General features: G+C 33.4%; 3 protein-coding genes across 5 annotated transcripts; 1 reads left to right on the top strand and 2 right to left on the bottom strand.

Annotated features, from left to right (window-relative positions):
- Positions 1 to 1,460: 1,460 nt before the first annotated feature.
- Positions 1,461 to 4,331, bottom strand: LOC123893068 (protein WHAT'S THIS FACTOR 9, mitochondrial-like). The gene is made up of 2 exons (XM_045942990.1): positions 2,947 to 4,331; positions 1,461 to 1,786 (listed from the first exon to the last, which is right to left on the bottom strand). Exon 1 carries the CDS (start codon positions 4,283 to 4,285, stop codon positions 3,032 to 3,034), a length of 1,254 nt encoding a protein of 417 aa, XP_045798946.1. The 5' UTR covers positions 4,286 to 4,331; the 3' UTR covers positions 1,461 to 1,786; positions 2,947 to 3,031.
- A 1,651-nt stretch (positions 4,332 to 5,982) lies between these two features.
- Positions 5,983 to 7,479, top strand: LOC123890200 (senescence-specific cysteine protease SAG39-like). Its single transcript, XM_045939753.1, has 3 exons — positions 5,983 to 6,484; positions 6,677 to 7,329; positions 7,378 to 7,479. The coding sequence occupies exons 1-2, from the start codon at positions 6,040 to 6,042 to the stop codon at positions 7,267 to 7,269; spliced, it is 1,038 nt and encodes a 345-aa protein (XP_045795709.1). The 5' UTR covers positions 5,983 to 6,039; the 3' UTR covers positions 7,270 to 7,329; positions 7,378 to 7,479.
- Positions 7,480 to 12,022: 4,543 nt separating this feature from the next.
- LOC123888612 (carbon catabolite repressor protein 4 homolog 2-like) lies at positions 12,023 to 17,971 on the bottom strand. 3 transcript variants are annotated; one of them, XM_045937697.1, is made up of 12 exons: positions 17,104 to 17,971; positions 15,252 to 15,987; positions 14,717 to 14,803; positions 14,544 to 14,627; positions 14,381 to 14,467; positions 14,203 to 14,289; positions 13,656 to 13,709; positions 13,412 to 13,503; positions 13,206 to 13,320; positions 12,916 to 13,060; positions 12,662 to 12,832; positions 12,023 to 12,214 (listed from the first exon to the last, which is right to left on the bottom strand). In XM_045937697.1, exons 1-11 carry the CDS (start codon positions 17,259 to 17,261, stop codon positions 12,684 to 12,686), a joined length of 1,794 nt encoding a protein of 597 aa, XP_045793653.1. In that variant the 5' UTR covers positions 17,262 to 17,971; the 3' UTR covers positions 12,023 to 12,214; positions 12,662 to 12,683. The 3 variants fall into 3 exon arrangements, with proteins under 3 accessions (XP_045793653.1, XP_045793654.1, XP_045793652.1); XM_045937698.1 differs by having other exon boundaries at positions 12,023 to 12,209; positions 17,104 to 17,816; XM_045937696.1 differs by having other exon boundaries at positions 12,023 to 12,231; positions 17,104 to 17,790.
- Between the last annotated feature and the right edge of the window lie 1,605 nt (positions 17,972 to 19,576).

Genomic DNA, 19,576 nt, shown 5'->3' with positions numbered 1-19,576 from the left:
GTGAGGTGTTCAAATCAATAGTATGCTTAAAACTATTATTAGTATTTCCATAAATTATAACGAAAAATAATGTTATACTAACATAACTTAGAAAGGGACAATAGATATAATCTAAGAATTTATTTGCTTTGATACCATGTTGTACTAAGTTGTGAGAGATAACCAAAGCGTGCAATGTTGGTGACTTGGTGTCCTATTAATAGCATGTGACGCATTTTATAATTTTAGTTTGATAAACAAAACCATTTTTCGTATAACCGGTTCAGCAGTTTCAACCGGTTCATGACCAATTTTGCTGCGCGGTTATAGTTTAGGGATGATGGTGACGTTCAGCAGTTTCAACCTGATTTCATAACCAATTTTGCTGCATGTTAAGTCTCACCATTAGGTTTTCCTTCCATTGGATGGAAATGGTATGGACATACAACTCCGGATGAGATTTGTTTAAAGGTACAATTACACCTCTCTTTCTCAGTTATTTCCTTCACTGTCTCAATCTATCACTATTCATTTTCTCACACACAAACTTCCATGGCCATGTGACACAACTTACAAATATGAGTAAAAAACAATACAGATAGGGCACATGGTAATGAACCAAACTTTGATCCAAAAGGAGTTCCCCACACACAGCACACCCACAAAATAGTTTCATTGTTTGGGACCTATTGAAACCAAATACAACACAACACGGCAACTAAAGGGTTTTAGGTATTTTTGTTGCTACATTAACAGCCACAAAAGCTACCAGTCCCCAACTACTAGTACTTTATTATTTTTGGTCTTTGCGACTGAATGGTGAACACCAATACACCATGTTGAGTTTTAAAATCTTATTGGTTTTTAAGATAAAGATGTTCAATTAAGTTTCGAATTAAAGGTATTTATGTTGGTAAGCAGCTTAAACTCATAGTAAAACTGAAATTGTTTATATACCTTAATCTTGAAAAATAAAGAGTATCCTCACCATAAACTATACTTGAGATAACTAGCATTGTGTTGATGTACATACTACATAATAAAAAAAGAGCTATATCCCTCTTTTTGTACCAAAAAAGAAGAGCTATGTAGTATTGACAACTACACACTAATATTTACAAATAGGATTTTACTCCTATAAAACAAAGAATTTGTTTTAGAATGAAATATTAGAAATCAAGACTTTGAAAAAATGTTTGTGATTTTAATTATATATATGAGGTGCATGTGTAAAATTGATTATTACGTTGATAAATCTCAATAGTTAATATTTCGAGCAGTACTTGTAACTATTTTTACCCTCCAATGTGAATTCCACATTTTAAATTAGTCAAAGCCTTACAAAAATATTGTTGGTTTCATGTGAAATTAAATTTAGTAAGAAAATCAGTTAAACTTATAAGATTGATTTTTTTAACTTCAACCCTATTTCTGACCTTAATCAACTTAGAAGAAAAAAATATTGATAAAGAAAAGATTACTGCACTTTTGTATCCTTGGTATTATAAATTATTTCTTTCTAATAGTTATTAATTTTGCATCCTCTACATCAGTCCTAAGGGCCAATGTTATGTTAACAAAATTGTAACAATATTCTAATCTCAATGTACTATCAATTAGTACAACATAAAATTACAAAAAAAAATTCAACAAGCCGGCCTTAAAAAGATAAACTAAAGCCATTCGCACAAATACATACCATTTTCTTTCGACACTATGCCCAAAGAAGGAAGGAATACCATGTCTGTGCTTCTAGGAATAAATCTCTAACTATAATGATCATATTCCCATTATATCAGTTGCCAACCTGAAACAGAATTTCATTTCATTAGATTTCGTGTTAATGATACCTCAAGCACTAATGCAATAATCATCAGCCTAACCATTTCTTCCTATAGCACCAGTATATATTTACAGAAAGAAATGTGTCATATATAATGGATCCTAGTTGTTTTGCAATCCATGTAACTTAGCCTCAAATGCTGTATTTCTGACTCCATCATATTGACAATTGACATGGTATACTTTTGTAAAGAAGACAAAACAAAACACAGGAAATCTACAATAGCGAAGACAAGCTTGAGCAAAGCAGAAATGTAGTGCATAATGCATATCCTCCTTTTTTATTTGAAAAGAACGAAATACCAAAATGAAGTATTCACTTCTGCTGATATTAAACAACTAATGGAGTATATTAATTAAGTTAAATACTCTCAAATTGATATCCAACCATACAATATGTGAAGTAGACTATAAAGGCCTTTTCTCAATGTGTGAAGTGGACTATATGCATCAAATTATGCCTAGATATCCCATTGTGAATCATGTCTAAAGACAACCATACCACCAAAGTTTAAATATATTTCACTCATTAAGAAAGTTGGCACATGATGTAGTGAATAGATTTTATAGTTGATATTCTTAGTTGGTGAGACTAATGTGAATATTTGCTGAAAACAAACTAATTAGCTCATAGTAACAGAGTAGCAAATCATTCAACATATGTGAACTGGTATAACATTGCACTTGCACAACAGATATCAGTGTACGAAATTTTGTCAAATCACACATTCAATTCAATTATTTATCAATGTAATGCTCACAAACTATTGCAAATCATTATCAAGCTTCCCTTAATCTTTATATATAATCAAATATGTCCCACCTATTTACAGTTTTAGAAAAGAGAATGAGATCTTCACTCCACAAGCTGTACTTCAAGTACATCTTTCCGTGATTGCAAAACCCAATTTTTTAATGTTCATAATAATAAGAAGCACACCCCAACCAAATGCACCACATGCTATAGCATAATAGTAGGAAATAAAAAACAGTATAAATAGCAAACTTTGAGAAGGTTTCATGGTTCCTAGCAAGACAAATCAAATAATATAGGTGATACAAATTAGTTACAATTTGAAAGCCAACAAAGGTAATTGCTAGTGTGGAATAGAGCTAGCTACTAACCAGTTTGGTGGAGAGCAAATACTCTCTTCAATATTGCTTGTCTCAGGAATACAAATTATAATTCCGCGTCATTGAAAACAAAACCTCATTCACTATCATCCGAGTCTGAAACTTCATCCTCGGAGAATTCATCACTTGTTTCAACTTCTTCCTCCTCAGAATCCCCATCCCGCATTTCATCATTCTCCACAGAATCAACCATCAAAGCATCTTCCCCAAGTTTCAATGATCCATCACTACGATAAAGAAGCCCTGTCCTCATCACATGATAAAACTTATCTCTATGACGAGCAAGTGGATGCGGGTCAATCAATTTCCCCCTCGCATAACCTTCTCTAAGAGTAACAGTAGTCGTTTTACACTTCAACGAAAGATAAAATATCCCAGGATATCTAGTAAAAATCCTAGTAAACTTATGAGGAAGATTCAACTCCTCCCTCAAACTTCTCAAGTAATTCCTCTTAGTTTTCTTATGCAAACACAAACTCAAAATCTCATGCAAAACCCCAACGACGCGCTTCTCCATCAAATCACTTTTCGGATCAATCTTAGAAGAATCAGCATAAGGCGAAATATAAGGCAATTTCTGAAACTCATCCATCCAAAACCTAACCTTCTTCTGACCACCATAACCTCTCGGAAACCTCATCGGAAAAACCAACGCAGTTTTCCCTCTCTTAAACTCTCTATACTGATCACTCCCACTCTCACACTCACACTCATTACTCTTCTGCAAAGCCGAAACCGCAAATTCATCACACCAATCCTTAAGACGAATCGCGGTAACACCATTATAAGCCTTAACAAATTGAAATTTCTCAGGATATTTAGGAATTAATGTTTTCTCAAACGAATCAGGAAAACCTAAATCAAATTTAAGAGGATAAAGAGACTGTAACGGAACAGTACGATTTTTCGTCATCATAATTAACCTAGAGAGTCTCTCAACGGTGTCGTTTTCGTGAAGAGTGTAAATGCTTTGTTCCTGTGAATCTAACAGTTCCGCGGTTTCGGTTAATCGGAAACAAGGAAGAGAATTCCAACGAGGATGAGGAAATTCGTGAAAGAGAGTTGGATACCTGCGCATGAATCGGAGAACGGGAACGGTTAATCCGAGAAGCTTTTGCCAATCGGAGAAAGTTTTGGCGGTGAGGAAACCGGTGGAGGAACGTTTGATTGCGTCTTTGAGAAGTGATGCAGCTTTTAGATCGGTTTCTTTGTCGATTATGTGATCGAGGCTTCGATTTTTTACCCATTTTAAACGTACTTTTGCTATGCCACGATGTTGAAATTGAAGGTTCATCAATGGAAGAAAACCATTTTTGAATTTATTCATCATCTTCGTTCAAACGTGAAATGAAATGGAATTAACCGAAGTCAAAGCTAAAACCCTTCATTATTTTACCTCTGCAACATAAAACCCTTTTTTTTTTACTTCAAAAAGGCCTACAAAAACATGGGCCTGGCCCATTTGATGCTGGGCCTGATTCATAAAGTATCGAATTTTTCTCTTCCTCTTTGACTTTTTTCTCCCCTGAATTTCTATTTTTGCCTTTGGATAAAAACTTCAAAACACGTTTTCCGATTTTTTTTGGCTTCAATAAAAATTTTGAAATGTGTTTTCCGAATTAAAAACTTCGGAAAATACGTTGTGCTCCTGCTCTAAGTTTTTCTTTTTCTGGTTTTGGAAAATAGTACACTTATGAAGTAGAAAAAAAACCATCCAAGTTAACGACACATTATCCAACATAACACAGTGTATAATTGTTGGTACCTAAAAAAAAAAATATATGTATAATATATTTTGATGTAGACAGGAAGCCCTCAAAGCTGCTTCAAGCAAAATGACCAACCATGAAAAAACATGTTCTAATAATCAACACGTTTTTATACCGTTTGCATTTGACACTTTTGACTTTCTAGCACCGGAGGTTGTAAACCTTTTAAACAGAGTTCAAAAGGTCATGCATAGTAATGTTGTGTCGCCTAGGTCGATGAATGTAGTTTTTCAAAGATTGAGTTTTGCTGTCCAAAAAGATTTAGCGGCGCAGCTTGTTGTCCGTCTACCTTTTATTCATATGTAATTATTATAATTATAATATATACATGAGTGCTTTCAAAAAAAATGTATAATTGTTAAAATGCCTATCTGGTTCAATGGAAATAGTAGTAAAAAATTCATATTTGATAGTAACAAAAAATTCATATTTGTTAGCTATTTTCCAAAATAACAAATCTTATTCACACATGACATATGAATTACTTGCATCGCAAATTTTCATCTGATAACAAGGTAGCACTACTAGAAAAAACCTGATTTGGTCCAAAACTGAATACTTATAAAATGTATGTTTCTTTTTTGAGTGGAGAAGTCAAGATGGAGTTATGTAAAAATTTAATACATTTAGTAATTTAAAAATGAACTTATTCTGTTCAATAAAGAGAAATGGCAAGCCATTAAAAAACACAAAGTAGATGGACAAGGGTTCGAACTGGGATTATAGCGTCCGATCAAACAATTTTGATATTTTCAGTTGAGCTAAGATTTATGGATAAAATGAGCGGAACAAACAGTATATGGTTTAGATCGATGAATGAAAACTCATTTTTCTAACAAATATGTTAAGAAGTCTCACGTGAGATGACCTCAGTATATGTTTATAAACTATAAATAATCATCACCTTATAAGTGTGTTTTGTAGAGTTGAGTTAAGTCCAACTTCTAATTCTAATATAACATCAGAAGTTTCACATCGATTTTGTAGAAAATATTTCATTTGGTTATCTCTATTTTCTTTTCTCTTGGATTAGTATTTTAACACGTCGTAACTAAGCCTCTTTGATATAAAAATTGTCCATATAGATAGGTCCAAACTCAAGAGTTTTATTCAGAAAATTCTCTCGAGTACGTACATAGAAGATAGTTTTGTTTTAAGTTTCAAATCCAAATCTACAAGAATGTTAATATATTCAATTCATAGTTAAATTGCATATTATAAATACCTCAAATATTCTTGAGTACAAGAACCACACACATTTCTCACAACTAATCAAAACTTCAAAGCAATTATTTGTCACACTTCAATAGCTACCATGACAGCCAATAATCAATTATATCATATTTCATTTGCATTGATCCTATGTTTGGGATTGTGGAGTACTATTCAAGTCACTTCTCGCACTCTTCAAGATGACACCATGAATGAAAGGCACGAGCAATGGATGGATCACTATGGCAAAGTTTACAAGAATTCTCAAGAAAGAGAGAAACGTTTCAAGATATTCACAGAAAATGTGAATTATATTGAAGCTTTCAACAATGTTGCCAATAACAAGCAATACACACTAGGCATTAATCAATTTGCGGACCTCACAAACGAGGAGTTCATATCATCTAAAAACAAATTCAAAGGACATATGTGTTCATCAATCACAAAGACAACAAGTTTTAAGTATGAAAATGTAAGTGCAATCCCATCTACAGTGGATTGGAGAACGAAAGGAGCAGTGACACCTGTGAAGAACCAAGGCCAATGTGGTAAGTGTTTACTCCCTCCGTCCCATAATAAGTGATCCAGTTAACTGTTTCACATATATCGATGCATAACTTTAACCATTTATAGTTTTAATTGTATAATAGTAAAAATTATTTTAAAAAAATGATATTCTAAAAATATTCATCGAAATAATTATCATCTAACTCTAGCTAATTTTAATTTATCATTGGTAGGATGTTGTTGGGCATTCTCTGCTGTTGCAGCAACTGAAGGAATTCATAAGTTGAGTTCTGGAAAGTTGATTTCTTTATCAGAACAAGAACTTGTTGATTGTGACACAAAAGGTGTTGATCAAGGTTGTGAAGGTGGTCTTATGGATGATGCCTTCAAGTTTATCATTCAAAATCATGGACTCAGCACTGAAGCCAAATATCCATATCAAGGTGTTGATGGAACATGCAATGCAAACAAAGCATCCATCAATGCGGTTACAATTACCGGGTATGAAGATGTTCCTGCCAACAATGAGCAAGCACTACAAAAAGCTGTGGCAAACCAACCAATTTCTGTGGCCATTGATGCTAGTGGATCTGACTTTCAATTTTACAAAAGTGGTGTCTTTACTGGTTCATGTGGAACTGAATTGGATCATGGTGTTACCGCTGTCGGATATGGAGTAAGTAATGATGGAACTAAGTATTGGTTGGTTAAGAACTCTTGGGGAACCGATTGGGGCGAAGAAGGATACATTAGAATGCAAAGAGGAGTTGATGCTGCTGAAGGACTTTGTGGCATTGCAATGGAAGCATCTTATCCTACTGCTTAAATTCCAAACTTAATAGTACTTATGTTACCTAAACATTGTAATATATATATATATATATATATATATATATATATATATATATATATATATATATATATATATATACACACACTATGGTTTCTAGACTAGTTGTGTATATTATATACATCTACTAGTTATACTTGTACATTTATAAACACAACGGATATATTAAGAGTAAACATTATGTATTGTTTCTCTGTCTCTTCTTCCATTGCATCTTCTTCCAATGATCATCAAGACCAAGTTGCAAGCATTATGTGGTTACAAACATTTTTCAACTTCACTTAATTACTTATTACTTGTTCTACTTAATTTTTCAACTTTTATAGAAATCAAGTGTGTTTTATAACTTAATTCAGCTAATTAAGTTCAGCCGTTTGATCTACTAAAAAATAAGGATTGAACAGGGCAACTTCAGCTATACTGTATTTGATTTTAAAACTATTATGAGTGAACAAACTGGGGTCCAAGAGACAGAACAACAACTGAAATTCTTGTCCCTCACTGAACCACGGGACAACTTTTGGTCCTTTGTCCAAATTGTCTAAAATAACAAAATAACTTTTTGTCCACCAAACATCGTACAATACAAAATTTGTTCAATATCTTAAATGTTTGTCATGTGTTGTTCTATCTTGTACTATCTTATACTGTTCTGTCAAGTACTTACATTTTGCTGATCAAACATAATGAAAATCACGTGCACATTTTAAAATTTTGTTGTTGCAACTTACTGTTGAAGTAACATACATTTGTTGTGAATATAAGTAACATTGATTCCATGAACTGACAGTCAGTCACATGTAGGTTGATGTGGCCCGGTTGGGCTGGTGAGAAGAATAAGGAGATTCAGAAGGTATGTATGGACACAAAGGAGTGAGTTGACCACTCTTTGGTGGTCTTTATAATACATTTATACTATATGTTCAACAATTATGCCTTCAATTTCAAGCTATTCATGTCTGTCGTTACTTGGTTGTCTCAAACAAAAACTGCAGAGGGCCAACAAGTGAACATATCTTCTTCTTTTTTCTACTGTTATGCATCATTTCATTCATTTATTTCATGCTTATGTCACAACTGAGTGTGTACTGGAAGGAACAGAGAGTTGCTTCTCATTGTTCTTCCTAAAAGATACACTATCTTTCAAAATAACACTTATATCATTTACTAGTACATTCACTTGTATAGAAAAATGACACTTTTGTTAAAATAAAAAAAAAATTAAAAATTTAACAATTCATATATGTTGGAAATTTTAAATAAAATGAAAATTGCTAAAAAATTAAAACTAAAAGCACTCCATGTCATTTCTTTGCTTATGGTGTAAGTTAGGTGAGATAAATATATAATTTATTTTAGAACTCTCATGTTTAGGTGAATTGAGTTTCAGGAATCTAAAGGATTAGGGAACATTTCCGACGATTTAGAGAGTGTTTACATATTATTGACTGACGATATTCTCATTCGAACCAACTGTGTATCACAACAACTATAGAAGATATAAATCAACACCTTACTAGCTAGATCGTATCCATGAGATTCAAAATGATTTGACAACAGGGAGAACGGAGGACCAGAGTTCGATCCCCCGCAACTATGATTGGGAGGGATTGAAACCACTTGATGTCAGAACTGACTCCTGAACAATATTAGGTGGTCCAGTCGGACACTAGTGGTAAAAAAAAAAAAGACTTGACAACAATTGTCCTTTTATGTCCTATATATGATGTCAATTGATATCTCAATGCAGTGAAATTAGTATAAACAAAAAGTGATTCATATTCTTCAGAACATTATTATCAATTCAAATAAATGAAATAAATAACTTTAATCACAGGATTTCCCCAACAATGCTGTACTGTACCTCTCCCTCCTTGTTTGTTCGTATGGATTTAATTTGGTGATGCATAGATGCAGTCACATGTGGTAGTTCCATATATGATGATGATAAAATGTCTTTTGTCTTTAGAATCTCTTTCAAATAAATACATGTATCTCAGCAACAGTTGATTAGTTGGTTTATGTCCTACCAAACTGTTTTGAGATATATTCGAAAAACATAGCCAAATTGCATTATAACAAAGTTTTATTGATCAGTATAAGTATGTGTGTGTATCGCCATTAGTTAGTATGCCATAGCAAGCAAGAGATGCTCTGATATGCTATGTTTATGCGCGGATGCGCATAAACTGTATAATAGGCCAGTAATCACAAAGAAGGAGAGGATGATGAAGTGAAGATCCTTCCAATGATATCTTAGCACATAGTGGCATGCATACAGGGAAAATCCAGGCAAAGTTTTGGTCCTTTTTCTCTTCCATGTTATTGTAGTATGCTTGTGTTAGAGCTTTGAAGCACAGACACAAATACGGACATCGAACATGACACCGACATATTGACACCATTAATAATTTGATAGAATGACATAATTCAATGTAATTGTAAGTGTCGGTGTCTGTGATAAGTGTTTGTGCTTCACGGTTTTAGAGTAGCTTAGGATTTACCCCATGTTATGTTAACTAAGGGGTTTAGTTTCTAGTTAACTGGTTTTGTAATCTGGGAAGGGTGTTATAACTAATAACAGAATCAACTAGAATACAATTGATTACAACAATTTGAGTTGTATGACTCAATTAACATATTTGTTAGTTTATGTAATAAATTGCACTTTTTGAAGTTGTTCTATAATCACTCCTTGTGGTGTTATTATCATAGACAAAAGTGCAATCATCTTGAACTGTTTTACTAGAAAAATGAACCTCCAAATTTCTCCTCTCCCAAACTCCTATATTTCATTCACTTGTTCATTCCTCTTCAAACTATCAAACAAAGTCCAAAGAGTTGGTATGTTTGGCCTCATGAATTAGCTAGCATGTATTATCATCTATTAGATTTTACATTAAGCACAAAATCAATAACTTGTTTACAGTAAGCTTAAATACAACTTATCAAAAGTTATAATCTATTGAAGATACTTGTTGCTTGAAGGTTCATTCTCACACATGCATTATGCATACACTAGAATATTGTTGTTGGAATAATGCACCATATATACCTTACGTTTAAAGAAACCAATAGGACAATCTAAATGACGTGAAACATGAAGTTCTCCATCTCATGTGTCATTTCATTGTCCATGGCAAGCACATGATGATTTTATTTCTGTTTATTTTATTGCTTCTTTTAAAACAGAATGTTGTGGTGGTAAAGAAATGTTGTGCTAGACACAAGTTCATGTACAAGAGATAATTTAAGATTTGATTGTTTTTTAATATCATCTCTCCGATTCTCATAGGAAGAAATTTCTAACAATATGAAGTTCCGCTAAAAATTAAATAATGTCTAGCTAAAATTGTTGAACGCAGATTCTTTCAAACAATTCGACATCAAGTGGAGCTCATTTACCATTTCAATTTTTATCTCAATCTGAAGTTCGGTTAAAATTTATGATTTGAATTTGAACACGGTAAATAAAATACAGTGTTAGATGCCTTTAATGTAGAAACTAGTGGAGATTTTTCTGACTAAGTAGTGGAGATTTAATTCCACAACAGTCCATTGGAATTTAAGTTCATAGGGATGTATGTCCTCATGAAAAAATCAATGTAAAGAGAATGAATGGAGTCCAAGTCATGGTGAGGCTGCTCATGATTTTTTTACAAAGGAGGCAATGAGGTTTGAAAAAATAAAATCAGCCTTATTATGATGATAAATTACTTTTATTTTGTCTACATAATACAAAATTCAACTTCAGTTTTGGTTTCTTGTGCTATTTTCATGTTTAGGGGAACCAAATTTGCCCAAAGGTATTTCAACTTGGTGGAATACAAACAAGAGAGAATAGAGTTGGATACAAATTCTTCAACACCAAGAGAGATGATTCAAAAGGCGATAAACTGCACCCAACACCATGTGTCGAAGCACCGTGTTCCATCCAAAATCCAAACTCTTGTACCCAAAGAACTAAACAGTTTCAAGTGTTAATAAGATCAGATATCTCTTTTCAATATGTGATGCAAGTACAGTTTCATTTTCATCTGTGATGTTATGAACTAAAACATCCCCCCAACGTTGCGGGACAGTGAATAATATTAACATGCAACATTGCAACTTGTGTAATTGAATAAAGTACAATAATGCACCTCAAATGATAATTGGAACATTACTAAAAATAAATAATGACAATAAATAATACTTTATGACAATGATGAATTCTTTAAATTTTACAGGTAATCCCAACAAATCATTATGCCAAAACACATTAGAAGTGCATTCCTATCGCATCATCCCAGAAAACATGTGAATGAATTTTTAACAGAACATGGAGAGAATTTTCATTTGCCATCAATATCAGCATTTCAGAGGTATGGTGGAAAACTCAGGTACGAGATTTGTTATGTCCTTTATAACAATGCATTCATTGAGATAATAAATATCAATACTTTGAAGATATTTTCATGTCATGATAAAAAACACCCTGTATCGGTGAGTATTTCAGTGCACTTTTTCAATATCAATATGACATTTCAAATTTGACAACTTGGTGATGAAAGTAGCAAATACAAAAGAACCTAAGTTGTGAAAATTATCACTGCAGTTATTGGAGAAACTAATGCCCTAGGTTTACCAGCCGCACAATGCTACTTGTACTGAGCCGGTGGAATTATAAGAAAATTTTCAGTTAAATATGGAAATAAATAAATTAGGGAGGGGGTGAGTGAAGGAGGCATGTCAGTAAGGCATTATCATATTTTTCTATAAAACAAAGGTGGCATAATACAAAGCAGATCATAGCAAGGAACCCCAGATGGAGATACCTGAGAAAAAAGACAAAGGCATGATCTACCACTACTTTTACAACAATAACTTATCAACGAGATGCTTCTTTCAACTTTTTTCTTTACGTGTCGCTGGATCTGTCCTACAAAAATTGAGAACCTGTCATCAATAATGAACTTAAGCATCTTGCCATCCAGGCAGACAAAAAAAAAAAAAAAACACCGACTCAAACTCCATCTAATGTAATATTAAAGCAAAACACAGCCGAAGACAAATGCGGGCACAAGCTCCCAGCACTTCCGTAAAGTGCAGTCTTGTATAAATGATTGTGCATAGTATCACTCATGATACATTTTGACTCAATCAGAAACACCGGCCTTCCGGTTCACAATTCAAATCTTGATTTAACAACCAATAAGGTGTTCATCAAATGATAACATAAAAATATGAATGTCATGAGTCGTTGATCTCCCATAAAAGATTGGTAAAATGAGAAATTGACCTTTGAAAAACCAATGCAAATAAAGCATATAATAAGAAAGTATCTACGAGAATGAGATTATATGGGAAAGAGTAGGAATAAGTGTACCTTATGAGTTAAGACTTATGAGTCATCGCCTGGATATATTTTTGCAACAGCGAAACTCAGCTAAGAGTGCTATATGATCTGAGGACCATTCAGGAGAAGGTAGAGCTGTGTCTTTCCGCAAACTCTCCTCATCCAATAGCTCCAGTAATGACTCCACGACCAATGAATCCGCTGAAACCACAAAAAATTCAGTATATAAAAGGCCAAGAGGATGATAAACTAATTAAGTGAGATGGCATTGCAAGATAGGTCACCTGTGTAAAATATATAATCAAGAGAGCCAATAAAATCTCTAGTGACATTTGTAAATAAAGGTTCATTTGTTGAGCTGTCCATTCTCCGCTTATGCTGCTCATATCCAAGACCAACCGTTCTTGCAAAAGAAGAATACGCACTGACCTGAAATTGTAAGTAACCCACAACCACCAATAAAATTAAAATCAGGACCTAAAGTTAAGGAGGAAATAACACAATTACAGTGGGAGACCAAGAGAAAGAACATAAAATTAGATAAACTATTCTTTTTAGTGTTGCTATACATTACCAGTGGCAACTGGTGAATCAACTTGCTGTGAGGACGCAATATGTTGAGTGGGTCAACTGCTAAATCGGGGTGAGATGGGTCTACCTTTCCCATTGCAAGAAGTGCGTGAGGAGCACTACAACAAAGTCAAACATAACCTTTAAAAACAAATTTCAGAAAAGAAACTCTTGCAGAACATAAGTATCCAAAAAGAGAAGCAATCAAACCTTCCCGGAACTGAATTGAAGTCTCCACAAACCAGCATGGGAATGTCTGCACTGACAGCAATTTTCTCCAATCCTTTTAAGAGAGTGTGCACCTAAAAAGGGTAGTAAATATATAAACGCCGCATCCAAAATAAACACACTGGTGGTCGGTAAGAACTAAGAACAAGTAAAAGAAGGTGTCACTTTTGGTGGGCTAATTTAGCTTCTTCAAAAAAAAAAAGAACAAGTAAAAGAAATGACTTACCTGCCAGAGCTTGACATCCTTTAAATCTTGGTGGACATTTACATGTGTATTTGCCTGAAGTCCACAAGCAATATGAGAGTTAGTAATAGATATTTATATATCACCCAAAAAATATTTTTAACCAATACCAACAAAAGAAAAAGGCATGGAGAGATGAGAAATACAATATCTTCAAATGAGGAATATATGAATAATGGTTTTTGAAATACTTGAACCACACATATATCTTTGTCCTTTCAATATCAGAAATTGGAAAATTTATGAAGAAAAAAAAGCATACACCTCAGAAATTGCCAGAATAGTCACCATTTCATTTGAAAATGACAACCTTTACTAGAATACACAAGAAAAGAGCATCCACAAAGCATGACAGTAGAAAAGGGCATATAATTCAACAGATAATACATCATACAACTATTGGGAAATGGAAAAATAGAAGGCATATACAATTGTAAATATAAAATACAGTATCACACACGGGCCTTGAAGGCATGAGTAGACATGACAACCTACTAGTAACAAGTAAAAGCAAGTTAAAAGACTGTACCACACACAGAAGCTGTCTTTTCCCTGGATTATCAATAGGCTGATTGTTAACTTTTGCTTCTAAAACAACTATTAGTGCGACATTATCCTAAAAATATAAAGACATGTTTGTAAGTACAGGTTCCAAGAATCAATTTCTTTCAGAAAACACAAGGGCAATCTTTGGTGAAATAAGCCACCTTAACTAGCCGATTCAAGGCATTTTTCTTCTGAGTGGTTGGAATCATGGCATCTGTTAAGGACTGTGCGGCCTTATTAAACTCAACCTGCAAGAAAGCAAACATTAATTATATTGTTTACAAACTTAAAAGTGCTACCGCAGACATAAAAACAAATTTGAACCTCATATTTCTTCACATGCGAGAATCTGTCTCTACGGAAAAATGTTGCACAACCATCAATTGTATTTATGTTGCCATTATATACCTGTGAACCCGCCATAAATATGTTAATATAAAAAAGTTTTAAACACTTGCGAGTTTAAAACTATAATAAGAAATTAGAATGCTAACAACCTCATTTGTTTTTCTCTTGTAAAGACCATAATATCCATGTTTGTCCAGTTCAGGAGCGAAAAATTCATCGTAATGATCACTTTGAACCTGGGAGCAACCAGAATGCATGTTAGCTGATAGAGAACCTATTAGAATATAAGATGCAACATACAATTATGAGGAATTGAGTTAGGTTAATGGGGAAGAAACAGATTCAATTGCAAAATGGCTAAAAAGGTAAACTGGACCCTCCCACCACAATACCACAGCCCCAAAAGAAATCCACCCACTTAATAGCATAGAAATGATGGTAAGGTTTATATCAGTTCATTCACAACTGATGCCAATTTGATTTTAAAAGGAAAAGAAAATTGGACAGGCTACAAAATACCAGTGGTGACGTAAAACATATCCTATGGAACAATGAAACAGAAAATATTTTTTATTTAACATCAATCAAGGAATTTCTTAAACATAAGATGAGGTGTGAATATCAGCACATCTATTAAATTAAGTTTCCCAACAATAAAACCATAGAAATTTTTCATTTATATACCTCCTGGAGACAAATAATATCGGCACGGTAACCAACTATTTCTCGTAGCAAATTTTGTCTGCGATACGGCCAGGAAAGAGCCCACGAAGGGCAGTAATTGTATAGATCATTTGAGGCATATGAATCAGACAATATGTTGTATGATAAAACAGTAAAAGTTCCCGACGATGTTATACGCCTATCATCCAAACTACCCATTGTGTCAACAGGTATTAGTTGGCGCGGGATAGGTGAGGGAGCAGGAATGACCCGGGAAGTTAGTATAGTGTTTGTGTGCCCCACAGTAAGCTTTGTCTCTGCATCAACTACAACACACTCAAATTTAAGGACATGACCAATGTCATCAGCTGATGGGGTATATGTCTTTGATCGTCCAACTTCAAACCAAGTTTCACCGCCATTTCGTTGTGAAACAGTTGCAGGATACACATTTCCGTTTGTCAGGCTAGTACTAGATGCAGAGGAGGATAAGGTGGTATTGATTGACCCAGACCCAGAATTATTAAATCTCCCAAATACCTCCTCCTCCTCGTTTCCATTTTCATTTACTGCACTTGCAGCACGGTCATGTAAGACTCGGTGATGCTGCCATGCATCTGAGAAACACTTTGGAGTGCAATGATAGCTTTTGGAAACTGGTATTTTAGCCTTGAGACAACCTAGGCACTGCAGTGTGGCCTGCTCGGATGGATGCACACTACAAACAGCAACCTTTTTATCACTCTGTACACGATACCTGCCAAAGAGGGCCAAATGATATTGTTAAATACGAGATGCAAAAGGTTCAACTTTTATATCAGATCAACAGAAAAATCACATAAGGTATTCTGGACCAATTTGGTATTTATCATAATCAAAATGATTGCAAGCAATTATTTAAGTAACCAACTTTATGCAGTAACTAAATTTCTTGCAACACCTGTTAAAATTTAGTGCCATAATCTTAATTCTATCAATGTCCAAATTTCACAAACGACCAGAAACAACTGATACCTACACAGCATGCTGAATCATGAATTGCATAGAAAGCATACCCCCCATATAGATTTTGCAGTATAACAGGCCTAGATGCTTTATATTGTGATTATTTACCATACCTAACAGAAAATGTAGGATTTCATTTTGAGCTCTTTATGGTGTTGATGGAACATATATGTAATGTTATCTTTACGATTAAAAAAATAATGTAAAAATGTTTGGAGAACTAATAACCAATCCCACTTGTACAAACTAAAATTAAAATATCCATCTCCATTCTCCACAATGATATCAGTGAAAGAGAAATTATATATCCTGTTGGTGGTGTTTATGGCCAAAATTTAAATGACGCGTGATTTATTGAGAAATGATAATTTGAGAAATGATAATATAACACACTTGAATTTCAATATATGTAAATAATAAAATCATGTGCACACTGATACTGCAAAGGAGGGGACCTGGGACATGAATGTGAGGATAACAACACTGCATTAGCCAGTGGAGTACACACATGCGAATATTTGAATGATCACACAAATTAGTAATGACGATGCAAAATAGTTTACAACGAAAATTAAATTAGAAGGTAACAAAATATAAATAACACAGGCAATATTTGAAACTATTGGCTTGCATTCACTTATTTAATGGCATGTTTGCATTCGCTTATTTGAATTTATCTATTGGCATAAGCACTTCTGAAACTAGTCAAACAACTAATATATGAAAACAATTTGACTTTATTTCATATCTAATTATAATTCACGCTTTTAAGCACTTATATGATACACAATTACAACATAAATAAGCGCTTAATTAAGTTGTTAATCCAAACGGGACATAAAAATGAAACGAATTAAACATCACTCACCACTTATAACGCAAGAAATGCCCATCTAAGGGAGAGATTTCGGTAACATCGTCGGTTGTAACGGTCTTATCAGTTCGTCGTAAGAGCACATAAGGCGTAAGCTCACACCCAACAATGGGAATATCAGAAGGAAGGTGCACACGTAGCACGTTCAGCATTCTTCACTTTTCGCAATCTTCACCACACTGTATAACCCTATCACAAACAAAAATCCAACACCAAATTCAATGGTTCTCCGAACTGTTAATTTAACACCGTGATTGAAGCAATTACGGAGGCGGATACCAGGCGGATCCGCCATTTACTTGACCCGAATACCCGCCAGCCTTGAATAACCTTAAGCGAAACCCTAATTACAAAATTCAAATCGAAATCGAAGCCAGGGTCGATCTAATTGGGGATTTCAGAAAGCTACGTCGTGTTATGGGGAAATTGAAAAGGGATGAGAAATTGGAGCAATAAATCGGAGTGGGATAACGGAAAGATCGAAAATTGTTGCCTTTAGAGAGAGGAAAATTGGGTTTTAGAGAGAGAAATGGAAAAGGGATCGAAATTAGGGTTTTACAAAATGAATTGGAAGAACTTGCAAGTATTTCTCAACAAAAAATAATCTTACTTTTTTTTTTGTTTGTATTGGGGATGCGAATTGCGATGAGGCTCTAGTGTTTGAGTTTCTATTTGTTTATGTCTATATTCGGTATAAAATGGATTATAAATTTATATTTTACCTGATCAGACATTTTTTTAGTCAAAATTTATATTTTTTTCTTGTTTGTATCCATTAATTTTTTGCCTATTTTGGTTGGAATTCACCTTTGACTGCCTTCTTCCTCTTAATTTTATTTTGAATAATAGTATCCTTGGGTCTAATTTTTGGTACATCTTGGGTCTAATTATTATAAATAAATAAATAAAATAGTGTATTTAATTTTAAACTAAAATACATTAATGTAATTTTTTCTTATATTTATGGTTGAGATAATAAATTAACTTGTTATTTTGGGTTTAACTTTAACCTACAAAATATAAGGACAGGATAAAACATATGATAAAATAACACAAAATTATTTGTCTAAAAAGATCATAAGACAAATTTTTAAGGTATTGAGTAACTTGTTTTTTTTTTAAGACTTGAGTAACTATATTTGGTAGACAAAATTTAGATGATTTGTACTTGAAGAAAAAAAAAGAAAGAAGAAGTTGTCACTGGTAGTATATTTTGAGATTGTCTCAAAACAGAATAAACTTTGTCCATTACCTAGTGACACTGTGTGGGGACAAATGCCCTATATTCTATCCGAGTTAGGATCCTCTCCATTTCCAATTATATCCCATGCATAATATTTATAGGGAGTGACAGGAGTCTCAACTCTCAAGTATATGTTTGTCTCTTGTGGATTATTAATTATTTTTAGGAAAATGCTAAACAGTGCCCCCGGGGCACCGTTTAAGGAACCAAATATAGTAATATTATATTGAAGTTTGTGCAGTCAACGCCTCGAAAGTCTAAAAAGTGTTATTTTCAATTTTAAAATTTCCTTTTTCGGTTTCCTTAACCAGTGCCCCGGGGCACCGGTTAGCATGACCCTTATTTTTATTGTCAAAAAAATTTTAATTATTTTTTATTGGTAATTTCATCACAAATCATCATTATAATTGATGTTTTTTTGTATGAAAGTATAGTGGTTAGAGTTACCCAAAATAAGTGTAAAAGAAATGATAAATTTGTGGTTTGAACTCCGACTTCTCCAATAATATTTATTAGAAATTACGGGGGGTGTATTGGATTGAGATTTCAAAAGACTATTTTGACAAAAAAAAAATTTGAAGATTTTAAAAGACTTTGTGAGATTTTATAAGACTTTTTTGAAAGACTCTTTATAATAAAGATTTTAACACAAGAATATGTGAGATTTTATGACATAGACTTTTGATATTTCAAAATACTTTATGGATTTTTAAGATTTAAATGAGTCAATAAATTCCTTCTAAAAATATAATTAATTAATCAATCAATAATTCCTTAAACGACCAAGGAATCGATAAAAAATTACATCAATGACTCATTAACCTTGTAAAAGAAATAAGCTTTGTAAACAATTTAACAGGTTGATGAAAAAAAAAAATAGGTTGCAGATTAAATAATTAGGGGGAACATATAGTAAGAACAATGAACAAGATTTCTAACTATAGTAACAATGAACGAGATTTTTGCATATATATATATAGAGATTTTTGCAAAGAACAATGAACATATATGAACAAGATTTCAGACAGGTTATTATGCATAAATATATTCAAGCTTTGTGAAAGACCTTGATGGTACTCATATCGGTGGAAAGAAAAGTCTTGCAAAATTATAAATAGTCTTGGGGGTTTGGGTGAGATTCTTGGATGATTGTTTTATGTGTATTTTGAACTAAAAAGTCTTCCAAAATCCATTATACAGTCAAATCCATCAAAATCCGTAGAC

The sequence above is a fragment of the Trifolium pratense genome, linkage group LG6 (assembly GCF_020283565.1).
Source record: "Trifolium pratense cultivar HEN17-A07 linkage group LG6, ARS_RC_1.1, whole genome shotgun sequence".
In the NCBI taxonomy this organism is placed as follows: Eukaryota; Viridiplantae; Streptophyta; class Magnoliopsida; order Fabales; family Fabaceae; genus Trifolium; species Trifolium pratense.
The sequence above is the reverse complement of the archived record's forward strand: the minus strand, read 5'-3'. Positions and strand labels throughout refer to the sequence as shown.